This window comes from Rhamphochromis sp. 'chilingali' (genome assembly GCF_963969265.1).
Source record: "Rhamphochromis sp. 'chilingali' genome assembly, chromosome: 11".
Lineage (NCBI taxonomy): Eukaryota > Metazoa > Chordata > Actinopteri > Cichliformes > Cichlidae > Rhamphochromis > Rhamphochromis sp. 'chilingali'.
The window spans coordinates 23,063,163-23,081,230 of record NC_137938.1 but is presented as its reverse complement, the minus strand read 5'-3'; the positions used below and the strand labels follow the sequence as shown (position 1 = coordinate 23,081,230).

The 18,068-nt window shown below is 41.4% G+C and overlaps 1 protein-coding gene across 3 annotated transcripts in view; it reads left to right on the top strand.

Annotated features, from left to right (window-relative positions):
• Positions 1 to 1,494: 1,494 nt before the first annotated feature.
• The window catches only part of itga10 (integrin, alpha 10), a 32,014-nt gene continuing 15,440 nt past the window's right edge, over positions 1,495 to 18,068 (top strand). For all 3 annotated transcript variants that reach the window (XM_080895550.1, XM_080895549.1, XM_080895548.1), the window contains exons 1-7: positions 1,495 to 2,286; positions 11,447 to 11,558; positions 11,687 to 11,796; positions 11,895 to 11,983; positions 14,128 to 14,242; positions 14,361 to 14,488; positions 15,202 to 15,350. In XM_080895550.1, the coding sequence (XP_080751676.1) occupies positions 2,235 to 2,286; positions 11,447 to 11,558; positions 11,687 to 11,796; positions 11,895 to 11,983; positions 14,128 to 14,242; positions 14,361 to 14,488; positions 15,202 to 15,350 (755 nt within the window). In that variant the 5' untranslated portion in view covers positions 1,495 to 2,234. The remainder of the gene's footprint in view (positions 2,287 to 11,446; positions 11,559 to 11,686; positions 11,797 to 11,894; positions 11,984 to 14,127; positions 14,243 to 14,360; positions 14,489 to 15,201; positions 15,351 to 18,068) is intronic.

Sequence of the window (18,068 nt, the reverse complement as noted above, 5' to 3'; positions counted from 1 at the left end):
CAGTGTATCCATCTTCTGACGGCTGCTTCCAGCGGGAAGCTACTCATGTCACAAAGCTCAAATCAGCAAGTTAACTGTACTCAAATGGCCTCCATAGTCACCACATTTGAATCCAATAGGCCACTTCTTAGATGTGGTGGGACAGGAGATTGTCATCATGGCACATAAGATAAGTTCAGCATGTGTTTTCCTGCCATTAGTACAACAGTACAGATACCAAATGACATGGAAGGTGGTTAGCCCAAACCACTGCTCAAAATAATGATCACTGCATGACTGAAATTTAAGGATGTGGTAAACCTGGATAAGCAAGATTTTATGTGAAATTTGCATTTTTATGTGTTCTTACTTTTGATCAGTTAGTTATCAAAAGCCTCAGTGTGATGCATGGCAGAACACACGTGGTGAAATTATATGCTCAAATTACTCTTTTGGGCCACTTTATGCTAGTGTAGCATTGTGAGTTGGATAACAGATGGAAAAACACCATTAAGTAATAAGTCACCACAAGCCTCAAAAGCAACATTAGTGCTCCTTGTTTTGGATTCCCCAAATCTCTGAAAACCTACTGAAGGAATGAGCACCATTCTTAAAAAATGAATCTCTTAATTTGGTGTTTTTATGACATGTTATCCCAAAACCTCTTTCTGTTGCCTGCTGGGGCTGAGATAAGGTAACGGTGAAAACAATAACCGGTGGTTTACGGCATTCCTTTTCTCATGAAAGCATTCATTGACATCTGTTGTCCTGTAGATGGTGCCCTTGTCACGCTTGAAGCGATGCCCACTAGGCTAGAAGAATTTCAACAAAGGGTGACTTTACAGCACTGATTCTAAAGCACAGAATTAAACATTTTATCATTAATTCGTAAATAATTAAGCAGAATTATCTCAAATAACTGCTCCAAAGGTTATGGTAATGTTTATTGTCCACAGTTTTTGTGTTAGCTAATTTAATGTGACTTTTCCCGATTCAGAGCACTTCTGTTTCATTTCCATGTGACTCAGATTCATGTCACCTTTTCATCAGACATTTTGATCTGTCACAGCAGAAGTAGCGCTTGGTACATAAAACCAAATTTGGTTTTAATGAGAGGCCACCTCTTACTCAGCTTCTCTTAAGTCTTATGAAATGATGAGTGCTATAAATCATTATTCCCCCGTTAGCAGCATTTGATTTGGGAGTTTTGAGCACACCCCCCTGCCAGTGTGACACTTGTTTTGTCTTTTACGGTTTCTGAAAGAAAAAAAGGATTGATTAATGTTGTATTAACTGCAGTCAGTAACTGACTCTGATTCTCACCCGTTGCAGGCACATAGAAACGGTGTCAAAAACAGTGAAATTTGACTCCTTATTCGTAAATCATAAAAAAAGAAGAAAAGTGTACAGGAGAGAGAAACGGTCTGAGTGTTTGAAAAAGAAAAACGAGTGCGAGGAGAGGAGAGAAAGGGGAGATGTGGGTTTGAGGTTTGTGAACCAGTTGCTCAGAGAGGAGTCTGGTGGATGGAGGGAGGGGAGCTGTGAGGATAAATGCACTCTTTCATTTCAACATGAGAGAAATCCGTTACTAGAGACACATATTTACACGGACAAAGAAGCAGGGGAGCCTAAAATAAGAGAAATAAGCGGAGTGGATCATGGATAACGTGCTGTCAAAGATACCGCTCACGACAGCGCTCCTCAGACTTTGGGACTGATGAGCGGAGTTTCTGTCAGAGGAGTTTGAGCTTCAAAGACGCGCTCCGGAGTCTGGAGGGATAAAGCTGCTGCCTGCCTGTTTGTGAAGGCGTTACACATTTGTAATGGTTTAATGAGTCGGAACTGCGGCCTCTTGTTGGATGGGACAGGTGCAGTTATTGTCACGCCATGGGTCACTGAGACGTCACAAAGTTGATTTTTCATTTTTACATTTTTAAGACGTTTTCGCTCACTTTAACATAAGACGAGAAGAAGAAGAAGAAGAAGAAGAAGAAGAAAATCATAGCCAGATATTTCGTTTTATTCGTTGAATCAGTATTTAAGCTCCTGAAGTTGAACCCCATTCACGCACGTGGCATGCCACCGCGGCACAGTTTGGCCGACTTTTACGCATCTCTTGGAAAGAGAAAAAGCTGAAAACAAGCGTGTCTGTGTATGTGTGCGGTGGGCAACGACGCTCCTCATTTCCACCTAGTAAACGAGGGAAAAGGGGAAAAAAAACATTAAAGAGAGACTTCTTTCATTCGGATTCATAAATGGAGCTGCGTAAATACCTGTTGTGCCTGGAGTTTATCCTCCTCCTTAAAGGTAAGAGCCACATCTCAGCCTATATTTCAGACCTTTAAAAAAAACCTGTTACATTTCTTTAAAAAGCCAAACAAAACTGAAGGACAGTTTAAAATAAGGTGAAGTTATTCATTCAGTTAACTCAACGCTGTGAACACAAATCTAAGTATATTCATCTCTGTGTAAAATAAGGCTCTGGTGTTGCTCCACTGCCCAGTTCCTTACCCCTCACTCAGCCCTCTCTTACTGGTGATTAACCTCCCTCAACTTTAAAAGACAGCATGTGCCAGTGATGGTGTGGCAGCCTCCCTGAGGCCCACTTAACACTGTGTGACAGTAAACTACTGACCATGAAGACATTCCTCAGATGATTTTGTGCTTAAAGAAGGAAAGCGGGAATCTTAAAACACCTGGACACACTCCATTTGCCAAATAAATCAAAGGTAAAGGAAGCTGTGCCTAAAGAGTACCGGTTCTTGGTTCAAAGTCAGATCCTTTAGTAAATCTATCACATATGTTTGAACTGAGGACATATTTCATTTTTGTTGGAGGTCTCCAGCTACCATCATATATACGTGTACTCAGAGCCAAAAGGTTACCGGTTCATATCCGCTTATAGCTGACACATACAAACCCTGGCAGCTGTGTAACACGACCTCACCGGCCATATCAGCCATCTCTTAGACTTGATGTCTAAAGTTCCCCTAATAGGGTGCCTGTGCCATGTGTGTTTCTTCATGGAGCATGAACATCAGCTCCCCTTCAGTACTCATGTTCGCTGTGCCACAGAACAAACCGAGACGTTCCCACCCACCAGAAAGAAAGTGAAGAAAAAGGCCATTGTTGTCTGCATACTGATGCAGCTGATAAGCAGTGGTTAACTGCTGCCCTACGCCATGCAACCACGATGCAAAATTAGATCAATAGGCGTTGAGATTATGTTTTGCAAGGCATGTTAAATCTGTACCTGTGTCAAATCACACACAGTCGCTGAGGTTAATCTATAGAAGGAAATGTTGCCATTTGTGGTCATTTGTGGCAATTTGTGGCGTGATTATCCACGCTGCCCATTTTCACCCTTGTTCAGACCCCAAGGAATGAATGAGGAATGCATCAGGTACGAATGTTTCACGCTTTACACTCACCGGCGCATATACCCTTCATAGAAACACCAGCAGCCTGTGGTGTGGTTTTACACATTACGCTCCATTACACGTTTCAATAAAGCATGAACAAGCCGACGTTTTTTTTCACCTTTTTAACCATGTAGCCTCTATTTTAATTCGTGCAGTATAGCTTAGTGTTTACGCTCGTCCCTGCGTGTGAGTTTGTAAGCCTAAGCATGTCTCACACAGGAGCATGTAGGTGAGTGAGTATGTGTGTAATGTTAATGGCTTCAGCAGAACTCCCCTGATGTGGTCAGCAGGCATCTCATGTCTGTTACACTCTGCTATGCTTTTACTGAGATGTCAAACACAGGTGTGTTTGCGTGTGTGTGTGTGTGTGTGTGTGTGTGTGTGTGTGTGTGTGTGTGTGTGTGTGTGTGTGTGTGTGTGTGTGTGTGCATATTTCACTCTGTTTCACTGCTCATTCATAAATTCTTGCTATTATTCTCCCAGCTATCTTCTTGCGTGTTTTCTTTTACTCTCCCATAATTCGCTGACTTTCATTCCTACTCCCCCTCTTATTCGTCCACCCCCATTCCCCACGAGAGGGTGACAGAGATTAGAACAGAACACGATGGAGATAATGGAGAGAAAATCTGTGGAAGGGTGTAAGAAGAGGTGAAGGAGGGAGAATGAGTGGAGGAACATTATGAGTCACTTCAATACAGATGACAGAAACAGACTGAATAAGACATCTCTGCTCGAGGACATTTCACAGAGGTGCTGTAAGTCAGACGTGTAAATTAAAGAGGACAGGGATATACATCATTGTCTTTAGTTAATGCTCTAAATGCTGGCATGTCTTTGTAGTCCCCCAAACACTATAGTGCTAAGTTCCATTCCTTTTGCCCGACATGTGCACACACATGCACATACATATACTGTACTACACAATCGTAACTATTCACATCAAGCAGCAGTAGCGCCCAGAGCTGAGCGTGTGGTTGAGCGAATCTGGACTTAGTTTGGCTTGATAAATGTTTGCCGGCAGTTGTCATGGCAATGGGTGGTCAGACAGCTTGTGGTAAAGTGTCATATATAAACCAAGATGAAAATACAACCAGAGGAAGGATGGCAGGACAGGGAAAACAGGGAATGATGGTACAGTTTTCTGGAAGCTGCAGGGGTTGAGACGGGAGATTTGTCCTTGTGGTGCATTTATAGCGTGTGTGTCTGCTCATTTTATAGCAGAGTGGGCAAAAAATAAATAAAATGAGCAATTTAAGGCTCATGAGAGAATGAGCTAAACACGAGGATAAAAGAGAACATCAGTAGCAGGAGCTGTTATCAGATCCCTGCTTTGATGTGGGAAGAAATCTGGAGTTGGAGTGTGGGTGACATTGTCTCAAGAAAAGAGAGAAACACTTTACTGCAGTGTGTAAGACGGGTGGTGGGTGTCAATCTGAAAGAATAGCTAATTGCAAAAAGCCTGGGAAAATGGATTTTCTTTCTCTGGCAAGGGAAATAAAGACTGCAGAATTATTATACTGCTGCCTACGCGGATCCCCAATGCTGAAGCCTGTTAAAACATCTGTGTAGAACTGGATAGATGCATGAGGCTCATCTTAGTCACTGGAGGCTTGGATAAAGAAATACTGGAAGCTTGCGCTGATGTGCAAAATCAGCAGAAACAAGGCTTAAGGGTCTACAACCATGCCAGCAGCTCTGTGAGGCAGTGTTTGAGACAATGCTCATTGGTTCTTCCAGTATAGACGACTAAATATAAACACTTTTAGAATAACATAGTTAGTATAATAGACTTTTTTATTGCATCATTTATATCTCACTCAATCAACTGTAAATGTGTAACCAGAAGATCTAATTATAAATAATTACATTTTATTAACATCACTGCAATGCTATTAATACTTAATGATGAACTAATTGATCAGTTGATCTAAAAATTGGTTGTTGTTTGGTGCAGTTGGAAAAATTATGTGTAAGCTGGTCATCTAACTGTTGGGATTTTCTCTCTAATGTTGTAGGACCGTTACTCTACACTGTAAAGCAGCTTGAGGGAACTGTTGTTGTGATTTGGAGCTACACTGAATCGAATTAAATTGCACGTTTATTTGTACGGGCCAATAATCAGCCTTCTGTTGTTCCAACATCCAGTATATCCCCAAAAGCTGATTCTGTTCATCTGGACATAGCGTTTTCAGTGGGAGAAACGTTTTGTCACTCATCCAAGAGACGAAACGTTTCGGGATTTACCTACCTGGATGATTAAGCATGCATCGAAACATCCAGTATAAGTCTCTGAATTTTTTGTGGTACAGTGAGCTCAGCAGGTTAGGTTTGTGTTACCTATGTTAGGGTCATGTTGGTGAATTGTCTCATCTCACCTTCCCTCCATCTTTTAATCAACAGAAACCTGCTTAGTGAACCATAGTATGACCAACTTTTGTAAAATGCCCATCATTTTATATTTAAAAAAAGAGAAAAAGAGTGAGACTATAAGCTCAGCAGCAAAGTGCTTGCAAAGGCCAAGTCAGGAGTCTTTTTACAACCACATTTATCTTCCCCTCATGGCTATTCTAGGGTCAGAATCAATCACAGGGCTAATGTAGTTTATGGCCAGTTTAGAAAACACAAACAATTTAGCTTTCATGGACATTGGAGGGAGCCCAGAAAGCTACAAGAAGAACATTCAAATGATAAAATCAAGGGAACCCGTTGGCAGCAGGTTTGAACCCGAACCCTTCTTACTGTGAGGTGACAGGTTAACCACTGCGTCACTGCTGTTCTCATCCAGTTGTTGTCAAGGTAAGTTACAACCAATAAAGTCAAACTCAAAGTGGTGACAGACAAAAAGTCTCTGCGTGTAATAATTTATTGACATAACTTAATCTACACCAGAATATCTGCTGTTGCCATGTCTGAAAGCCTCCATCTTTGTAGGTGTATGTGGTGAGTACGTCTATGTAGATAAAACCAGACAAAATGTGTGTGACAATGCAGTCATGTTACAAGAAAGACAATCTGTAGAGAAAAGTGAAGAAGCAGGTAGAAGAAACTACAGTGTGTAAGAAAAGCATGAGCAGGGACGGAAAAGAAACACTGAACATATCTAGTTTCATTCTCTAAACCAAGTGGAATCCCAATCTGATTGGCTTGGCGGAGGTACAATCCTGTGCAAAAGTCTTGATTCACCCCTTGTTTCTTTATATTTTGCTGGGAAACTGAGAAATACGTGCAGCGATTTATTGAAATATGTGCAAGAATACATGGAAATACAGTGTGTAAGGCACAAATGAAGTTTGTCAAATTCTAATGAGTTTGAAGGTCAATATTTGATATGACCACCTTTATTGTTTCCACAGCCTGCGCTCTCTCAGGCAGCTTTCATGTCATTCAAAGCTTTTGTTCTGTTTTCCATCAAGATGATCACTGCTTCACTGATGTTGAGGTCTGGGCTCTGGGGAGGCCAGTCCATGACTCACAGTGCTCCTTTATGAGGTTTTCTATCCAGGTATGCTTTTACTGCATTGACAATGTGATTGGGATCATTTTCATGCTGGAAAATCAGGCTTCTGTCTATCAGATGCTTTCCAGATGGTAATGTGTGGTGGATAAAAATCTGATGGTACTTTTCTGTGTTCATAATTTCATCAGTTTCGAGATCTCCAGCCCTACTCTCTGAAATGCGGCAAATGCAAAAACCTCGCCTCTGACCTTCTCCATACACACTGATGAGAATTTTAACAATAAATTTCAAATTTGGATGATCACTCCATCAGACCTGTTGCCACTGATTTTTCTTCCATTTCTTGTGTAATTTGGTAAAACGCAGACGTGTCTTCAACTGAGACCAACTCTGATGAGGCTTCAGTCATGTGTCTTTGCTGGCTTTAAGATAATGCTGTGGCACTATGACACTACGCTGACACAAAAACAAGTTTTGAGCTAATAGCACTCGGGAATCATTTTGCTGGTACAAAAATATCATTTTATGCCCGTCAGACCTGGCTTATCTTACATTTTTCATTGATTCGAGTAAAAAAAATGGAAACAAATAATGCTTGTTCATACAGACTCTTTGCAATAAAGTGCCTAAAGATACAGTTTAACATGAGTGCTTTGCTAAATTGTCCGTTATGTGTTGAGACAACACTGGTTTATCCTTTGGGTTAACCTGAATGATTTATAGGTCAGTGTCAAGTGTTTTAAAAGCAAACAAACAAATATTCTTCTGAAAAAATTGTTAGAGACAAGAACCTGACTAAAAATGAGTGAAAAAGCAGCCAATGTCCAAAGAAAAACTTTGAAAGACCTTCAGAAAGCTCGGAGAACTATTGCTCAACACCATTTTAAAAACTTTAGGAAACTGTGGCTCCTTAGAAGCAAAGTATAAATAATTGAGGAGTGAGGCAAGACTTTTGCACAGAATTGTGACTGTCTGTGTTTAGTTGTGGGAAAGTACCTAGACACAAGTGTGTAAGCAGCTGTTTCATAATCATGCCACCAGTGTTTTGGTCTGCTTCCCAGTCTGGGAGTACTGGAGAAGTTACAGAACTGTTAGGAAGGAACTGTAGATGTTGCTAAACTGCTCAGTAAACTGAAGCCATTCTGAAAGCCCATTTTAGCAACCACATCCAACACACCCTACAAATAACATACAGTAGACACACAAGTGGGACAAGTTAAATACCGACTGTTGAGAGCTGCAGAGCTGTCTCAGTCTGAACTGAAAATAATACACGATGACTCTCTTTAATCTATGGGGAACTGTGTAGGCAAGAAATACCAGCTGGCTCATATCCTATAAGCTACTTTCAACCACTTCAGTGGAAACAGGAAATACATATATATCTGCTTAAATGTTTGCTTGACAACATTTTCTTTAACTTGTATTGTCCATTACATACTCAGTCTATTTATGGGTGTTTGGAAATAACCTGCTATCTGCTACATGTAGCTTGAAATGCAAAAGATGAAGCCAAAATCAGATAAATCTCAGATAAATTGGATTGGTTCACATGTCACGTTCAGCGTATATATGTCACCTGTATGTACACTGAAAAAAGAGAAATGCTGGAACAGCTTAGTTATATTACGTCGATTGGTAATGCATGATTGAATTATTAAATAATAAGTCAACCAGATCAACCCAACACAAAGCATAATACGTGAAGCTTAACTTGGGTGCTTTAAAAATACCAAGTTAAGGGACCAGGCTCTAATTTCAAGTTGACAGAAACCCAAAAAAATACACCAACCTCACTAAAGCATTACCTCAGCTACAACTTAAATACTCCTTGCACAGTGTAACTTAAGAGTCACCAAAATTTGGATCCGTGACAGAATTTTGTTCGAGTCACCACTAAACACAGGCTGAATGAAGAAAAGTGCAGAAAGCCTGGCTTCCACCATTTAAACACAAATTTAGGCATTTGTGAGTTTTTTCATGACTTCTCCAGTACTTCCTGTCCTCCACTACATCTCAAAGGTAACCGTTGCCCTTTCTCCCTCACTATGTGACAGCTAGATACTCAATACTTGCAGTAAATGATGATACTGGCTGTTCTGTTATGAATGAAACAAATATAACTTGCAGTTGGACATGAAGTTGCTCACAACAGCTAAATTCTGCTTCTACTGTGACGGCCACAGGGCTGACCTTGTTTTCTTTGTTGCCTTTGTCTATCTCTTCCGGGTAACTGGTGGATGGAGCAGACCTAATTTGGGATGTAACATACCTGAGCAGGCTCGGGGCCGTCTAAAGCAGCCCTGCCAGACCTTCGTGGGGGCTTTTTTTCTGCTCCTCTCTTGCACTCACTCGTACACTTACCCTGCATATACACTAATCTGCTGACAACCACTCCTACTAATCTTTGGTTTCTTTGTTTTATTTAATTAAGCTATTTAATAGCATCCTAAAACGACGTGTGTGCTTTCTCTTTTTGAACCAGGGTAGTATAAAAATCCCAAGATGCGATCTTTCCATTTTAAATAATTTGCTTTAAAAATGTTTTTACATTTTCAATGCAGGACGTTGTGTTTACACCGTAGTATAAGTGTAGACTACAGTGTATAGACTGCAGTGTATAGACTTCTACTGCCATGAGGTCTCTCTTGGAAATGAGATTTTTAATCTCAATGAGATTATTTACCTAGATAAATAAAGGACTAATAAAAAGTATAAGTAGCTGTATTTAAGTAGAAGATGCGAGTCCTTCCTCCATCACAGTGCTTATGCTGGCATCTGTTGGCATTGAAGATTACAAGTCTGACACTGAAAAACAATGTGAGGGTGTGGTGCTAGAAGTGAGCTATGAGCTCTGTGGTCTCTTCTTCATCTCATCTACATTTGCTGCACCTAGCATAACACACCCGGGTCCCCAGACTGCAAGTCGATTAGCTGTGGGTCACTTATGTGTCAGGTGCTTATGAGGAATAAATGTATACGAATTAACAGTCCAGGGTCTGTTTTTCTGCTGCACCTAGTTTGATCTTTTTTAATGTTTCCCTTTTAAAAAGGTTCAAATGGATGCTGAAACATCCGTGTTATTTATTTTCAAGCTGTTTGACTCCTAAATCTTTATTCATTTAGTTTAGCTCTGATCATCAGCACCGAGCAGCTCAAACATGCTTCAGCTTACTTACAGATGTAAACAAGTCAGTGAGCTACCATCTCACTGTGTCTCCCTCGCTTCTCCCTGTAAGTATGAAGGGCAGCTTGTGTGTCATAACAGGGAGCTCACTATATTTAAGAGTTTTTCTAACCCACACCCTTCCTTGCTTTGCTTCTTCTCTTCTCTCTCGTCTCCCTCTTTCCCCTTAGACTGAACTCTCTTTTTCCTCAGAGACGGCCTTTGGTCACTTTGTTTATCCATCTTTTTGACACCCCCCTACCCGCCACCCCCTGTCCCCTCTAATTCTCTTCTCCAAGGCCAAGACATGAAATAATAATCTTACTCTTCACTGTAGCTCTAACTACACATAGTGCACACAGTTGTCCAAGTTTTTCACTGGCCTTTGACAGCTTATGAATAAAGTTTATGTAAGTGCATTAACTTTAGTGCTCCATGAACAGATGAATAAATAAAAAAGCATAAGTTGGAGAGGTAGATGGAATGATTTATATTTGTACTACCATGTCGATAAGGTTGTGGGTTTGAATCCAGGCCAGGAGTTTGAATGTTCTCCTTGTGTCTGTGGGGGTACTCTCTGGGTACTCCAGCTTTCTCCCACAGTCCAACATGCACGCCAGGCTTTAAGAGCAACTGATTATTCCAAATTGGCTAAAAAGGTGAAAGTGAGCATGAATAGCTGCCTGTCCATTGTGTTAGCCCTGCAACAGATTGGCTGTACCCCACCTCTCACCCTATAACAGTGATACGCTACAGCTCCAAGTGGAAGAGGATGGATGGATGCTTTAAAAGTTATGGTTTTAATACCATTACAATTCCAGCATTTTCCCCAGTTACAGTTTGTATACTAAATCAACCACCTAACTAACGGGTTAGTTTAATATTTAAAATCTAAACTTCAAACTTTTCTTTGAATGCACAGCTTCCCCCCTATAATTTTTTTACGTGAATCTTTAAGAGAAAAAACCCATCTTCCACGCTTTATACACATCACTCAGCCATAACACATGACACAGGAAAATGTAGGGTAGAGGGGTTTCCTCCTGCCAGAAGAAGTTTTACTGGGGCTGTAACATTCGATCTTGTCCTGTGGTGTCTGGTACCCAGATATTGGCAGCTGGCAGTCCTGTTGCTGCTCAATCAGACTGGGATCTGCAACATTTCATGGGGATTTTGTTAGCAATGCCTTGTCCCCAATGACTCTGAACGAGAGGATTAGCATTATCTGTTTGTAGTTTTAATGTTATCCATTAAAGTGTTTTTTTGTTGTTTTTTTTTCAGCTTGATTCAGTTGATTTATTGGAGCATGCCACTTTTTTTGTGGTTGTATTATTTAATTGAACAAAATTCAGTTAAGTGAGCACTGTTTTGTTGTCTGTTTTTGTCATCGGTGTTTAAAATGTTCTTTGTCATGTCTTCCAGAGCTTTGTCAGTGTTTCAACATAGATGTAAAGCACCCGCGCATATTCACCGGTCCAGAGGACGCGCTGTTCGGCTTCTCCATCTTGCAGCATGAAGCAGATGGAGAGAAATCGTAAGTCTGTGAGGGAGACAGTCAGATATAATCTAATGGAACCACACAGTCATAAATAAACTGTCATAACATGTACACAAAGCGGGCGATGGATGACATTTTGATGATGAATGAATTACTCCGTAAAGGATGCTGGTTGGTGCTCCCTGGGACGGGCCGCCCAACAACAGGAAAGGAGATGTGTACAAATGCAGCGTGGGACGGGAGAAGAACTCAAGCTGCAATAAAGTGAATCTAGGTGAGAGAAACTATGAGTTGAAGAAAATATGCAGGAAAAAAATCCTCAATTCATGTTTGGATTTGTTACTTCAAAGCTAAGATGTTTGTGTCGCTCAGGTGAGACGGCTCTCCAGAACGTTTCTAAAAATCTGAGGAATTCTCACTTGGGAATGACCCTCACACCAACTTCACCTGATGGCTTCCTGGTATGTGGCATCAACACTGGAAAACGGGGCTTTTTATTTTTCCTACATGGGCAGTGGGTTGATGGGTGGGAGCCTGAAGGGATGTGGTCAGACCAGGTTGAGTTTGTTCAACAGAATTCTGATGAATTCGCTCCCTTCGAGTGTTTTTAGTTGAATTTAGATTTGACCACAAGCGATTCACTGATCCTCCTCTTTCTTTTCTTTCATTTTGGACATGCATTTGCACATTTACATAGTGTGGGAAGGTGTTTTAAACCCATTTCCAAACAAGTGGAAAACATTCAAGACAGTTACCAATCTTCCCAGGAGTGCAAGTCACAGAAAATTCACTTCAAAGTCAAACTCTACAATGCTCAGAGAAACTGCAAAAAACCCCAGCGCCACATCTCAGACAGTACAGGCCTCAATCAGTTACACAGTAAAGTAGCTAACCACAAGACTTCTAGAGTAATGTCTATTTAACAGATGAGATCAAAGTGGAACTGTTTGGTCATAAGTCTCAGCAGCATGTTTGGTGAAAACCAAGCACAGCATATCAGCGCAAACACCTCAGACATACTGTCAAGCACAGTGGAGGAGAGGTCATGATTTGATCTTGTTTTGGAGCCACTGGTCAATAGTCAATAACTGCAGTATGTCAGTGGGCTGGTTGTCAGTGTAGGTTGTATTTAAATAGTTTAATCGAACCTCGTGAGGACCACATAATTTATTTTATGTCCTGATAGGTAAAACCTTAGAATTTAAGGAGGGTGTATTTTCTTTTTACCATGACTCTAATTAATGTGAGAACTTACAGAGCTTGTAGTTACTGACACAATAACCAGACATGAATGATTCAAAGTCAAGCTGATGAAGTCAAGTGCAAAGCAACGTTTATGGACAGAATCTAACTCGAGTTTAGGTTTAAGACTTTAGCTTTTAGACAAACTTCTTGAAATCTTACTCACTCATTTATCCTAATTTCTGCACTTCTGAGGCTTCTGGCTTGCAGACCCACACACTTATTGCCTTAGCGAGGAGACAGCAGTTTGTGTTACATGCCTTCTTTGTGTAACTCTGTGTGTATGTTGGGCAAGTGTGCTTGCGTGTTTTGGTGTCTGCCAGGTTTTTTACTGCTTCTTCGGGCGTGGAGTCGTGTACAGTTCAAAAAACGCTAGCCAGCTTAGGCGGGTTTTTTGTGTGCGCGCGTGCACAGGCATGTGTGCGGGCATGTGTGTGTGTGTTTATCTTAACCCCAGTGGTCAGGTCTATAACAGGATCGGAATGCGTCTCCGGCCCTTTGTTAATGACAGACCTACCAAAAGCCATAGCACCTCTTTCGCTTTTCTCCATCTTCTCCCTCCATCGTTTCCTCCCATCCCTCTCTCTCCATCCTTTCTTCTCTGCCTGTCTGTGTGCCTGAGGAGAAACCCTTCCATAATGACAGGGCAAGAAAAACCAGGATGTTTCTCTTTCTCTCATTCTACCCCCACTTCACCCCACTTTCAGTCTCCTTCTTTTGTCTTTCTGCTAGCTTCTTTTTTATCTCTTGTCTCTGCACTCGCCCCTGTTCTTTCCTCTTGGTATGGAAAGCCAAATAAACGGCACGCTTTGAAGGCAGAAATATTTTTTATAGGGTGCCCCCTCCCCAACCTCCTTACTCACCCTCCCTACATTTAGCACAATCAAGTTTAAATCGCTCATACTGGTCTTGTGCTCCAGCTCTGTGAAACCGCTCATGACAACTGTGACTGCCAGCATGTCGACAATAGTCTCCCTCCTTCTCCTGTCCTCCAAACCACACTATTGTAGTTTTTCCATGACTTATTCCCTCTTGTGACTTGTTTTCTTTTTGTTCCCTATCTGCCCTGATTTAATTGTTATCGTTTTGTGCGTTTTTGTGTGTGTTTGTGGGTATGTTTGTGTGCACATTTCCATGTTTTAAACTCTTTGATACACATCTTGTGCACGTAAAACAAACAGTGGAAAAGAATAAACTCTGTTCAAATTAATTACAGCTACTTGTGAAATTCACCTGTAAAACAGATGCTTGTGTGTGTGTGTGTGTGTGTGTGTGTGTGTGTGTGTGTGTGTGTGTGTGTGTGTGTGTGTGTGTGTGTGTGTGTGTGTGTGTGTGTGTGTGTGTGTGTGCATCTGTTTTGCAGGCATGTGCTCCACTGTGGTCACAAGAGTGTGGTACATCTATGTTCAGCACTGGCATCTGTGCCTCAGTCAGCGATGACCTAGAACCAAGAGAGACAATCGCTCCAACAGCACAAAGTAACTATACTTACACAAACACACTCACAAACACAAAAAACCCACAAAGTGCGGCAAAGAAACATGTTGCAGACCTGCTTCAATCAACCAAACATTTCTAAACGTCCATATCTGGCAGGGTGCTCGACGTACATGGACATCGTGATCGTGCTGGATGGCTCCAACAGCATCTACCCCTGGTACGAGGTCCAAAACTTCCTCAGTAACATCCTCAGCAAGTTCCACATCAGCTCAGACCAGATGCAGGTAAAACTCCAATTCAGTGTGTATTTGCACAGCCGATAAATATTATTTACACTAGTAATGGAAACTTGTGGGTTTAAATTTGAGTGAGTCTCCCACTTAAATATCTGGAACCCCTTAGCTGCAGCCCAGAGCAGTAAGACAAGCTAGTCCCTTGAATGAAAACATGCTGACAGGGACGTATTAGGAACCAGTTTGGCAAATATGTCCAGAAGAATAGTTGGAGTAATGTAAAGGGACATGAGCCCAGCTCACTTGAGGTTGAAGGGGAATGGGAGCTGGGGGTTTTGGTGATGGTGTGTGTGTGTGTGTGTGTGTGTGTGTGTGTGTGTGTGTGTGTGTGTGTGTGTGTGTGTGTGTGTGTGTGTGAGTTGGGGAGGGGAAGTGAGGTTTCTAGTGACATTATTCAAAGCAAAGCAACTAGAAGAGTGAAAGGAGAACTGAGTAATGAAAAGGGGAGGTGGGGGGTAAGGGGTAGCAGGCAATGTGAGGTGAAGAGGAAATACCTCTGGTTTTTGAATAAATTCAGAAATCCCCCAAGTGCACTGTTTGCTTTAAGAACAGGACTGGTACTTAAGGAGATAGTTCAACCCAGAAACAAAAGTCTCAGATGTTGCTTTCCACAATTATGTGCCGGCACAACCAATAACATGTGGCATTGTTGAAATGCTTGTGTGTTTCTGTATGTGTGTTTGCCCTCGCGTGTCCATATTTAGGTTGGTATTCTGCAGTATGGTGAGGTAGCTGTTCACGAGTGGTCTCTGAAGGACTACCAGACCACACAGGAGGTAGTGGAGGCCGCCAAGAACATCAGCCGACAGGAGGGACGGGAGACGCGCACGGCATATGCGATTGAAACAGCCTGGTAGGCATGGCAGTTTACTAGTCGGGGATGATTTTTCTCATTCTAAAGCATGCTGTAGATTTGGCAGGTTAACTGGAATCTATGTGACGCTTTGGTTTTTGTTTGTAACAATAGTTGGTGCTTATAAATAGATCACTGTATAATTTTCAGTTATAATGGCAATCAGATCTGTTTTCTTCTTCTCTAATTTCCTTTCTAACAATATGCTCCATGTTTAATTTATGGAAAACTATTCGATTTCTCATAATGTATGATCTGTTTCTCTTCAAAATTAGTCAGCGGTAGTGGCAGCAGACCACACAAGTATCTTTCAGCCAATAGTTTTAGTTCGGACAGGTTTACTTCTTGAGTTCATTCTCACTGATTTCAGGCAGCTGTTGTAAGCAAAAAAGCTGAAACAAACCACTCTACACTCCCTATACATAAACGCTTAGTGCCCAACAACAATTTCAGAAGTAGCTGGTTTCCAGATGGTATTGCATCTCCAACATAACTAGCTGAAATGCAGTTCCAAACCTCGACGGAGGCTCCACTCAGTGTCCAGGGGTGTCCAACTCCAGGCCTCAAGGGCAGGTTTTGGATGAGTCCTTCATCCATCACAGCTGATTTAAATGGCTAAATAACCTCCTCAACATGTCTTGAAGTTCTCTAGAGGCCTGGTAATGAAATAATCATTTAATTCAGGAGTGTTGGCCCAGGGTGAGATCTAAACCCTGCAGGACACCGGCCCTCGAGGTAAATTGCTAAATTGTTTGTTTGATTGTTTGAAGGGTAAAAGTCATAAGTCAGTGTTAAGCGATTTAACAAAAAACAAAATCCTCTGAAAATGAACAGGTACAAGGACTGAAAATGACTCAAAGATCAACCAGTGAAAAACATTGAAAGACCTTTGCTTAAGACCCCTTCAAAATTAAAATAAAAAATATATAAGGAAATAAGTGGCGGTTCAGTACAGTGTGCAAGATCAAATCCAGATAAAATGCATAAGGGACCTTTGAGGCAGTCTTCTATAACTTCCTCATGGCTGCACTGTCACCCAGTTCCTCCACACATCCATCACTTTGTAGAGGTATGTTGGGGGGCTTTAACGCTGGTAACCCAAGTGTAAAGAAGTTGGCAGGTCAGTGAAAAATCTTTCTTTTCAAAACAAAATTCCTCCTTTATTAAAGTCATACCCACATAGAGCACCACACCCAGACCTGATGTGTGGCCGTGACTGTTATTTTGGTATGTGTGTCTCTGAGCACGCACACACGTTCACACAGGTAATTGGAGGGTTCCTGTTTTCTGGTACATTTAAAGGTAAAAGTTGGACATGTAAACGATAGTGGAAAAGCAGTCCCTGGAAACCAGTATAAGGTCTTAAAGCTTTTTACTTTAAAACGCCAGCGATGGGAAATCCAGTTTTTGCTTTCACTGTAACTGTCATCTTCGCTCCCTGCCCAATGTGATGGTTGGGCTAAGTTATATGCTGTATATGTGTGTCTAAGTGTAAACAAGTAAAATATAGGCATTAACTTGACATTAAGAGGCGGGACTATCAAAAGATAACTTCTAAACTAACTCTCATAAACATATCTACTTCCACTCTCACATACTCACGCACAGATGGACAGATAGCAGCCCTGGCACTGGCAGGAAAGTGACGGGGTAAGAAAAACAACGAGATTAGCTGAGCTGGGCTAGCCGGCTGCTGGCTCAGCACAGCTGCAGGTGTGGCATGACCTGACCCAGACTGGTCAGCCAAGTAGTTCTGCTACAGCTGTAAAAATACACACAGAGACACGTACAGCATGCACGTGCACACGTACACACACATAATGAGGACTCATGTATAACTTGTTAAATTCACGAACGATGCCTTTTAACTATTCTTTCAAGACTTGACAGTTACAGCATTTGTTCCCTGACCTCCTGACCTCAACGTTAACCTTCTTCACTGTGTGTTTAACTTTCAGCCTTTACCCCAACCATCTCCTTATGAGAAACCTACCCTAAAATGAAGCACTTAGCTAAAATAGCTCCCGAAAGAACAACAGAAGATTTCGAGTTCCTGGGAGAGCGGTCGGTGCAGATTTAAACTGATCTTAGACTTTATTCACATTAATGCCATAAAAATCAGGAATTTCGATTTGACTTGAAGTTGACTGCTCTGAGGCTTGGCATATTTGAGAGCTAACTATTTGAGGAGGAGAACTATTTGGGACTACTGGAAAGAAGGAATGATGGTTTATTCAAATGATTAACATTTCACACCTAATTTGGTAGAAATAATCCAACCAGATCTACTGTGCGTAACTTGATAAGCATGCTATAAAAGTACAGCTGTGGGAAAATGCACAAAGAAACCCCCACAATTAAAGGGATTTTTTGAGCTAAGCTAGCTAGTGTTAGTGAAAACTAATCACAGAGAAGGACTTATTGGTGGCCAAATTCAAGGCAAACGTAGGACAGAAATGCTTCAGTAAGTCCTCCAACTAAAAAAATCATATCAGCTATCATCTGCTATCATGTGACACGACCCATGAAACAAAACATAGCAGTGTTTCCACAAAACAAAGTCTGCATTAGGAGCCAAATGATGGGTAGTATCTCACCTGCTGTTACATTATCTGTTGGTTTGTGGAACCCCTGCTTTCAATTGTTGACTTTTTTTTTTTTTTTCAAAAAAGTTGGGTTGCTGACAACAGAATGCAATCATTTGTAAATCTCAAAAAT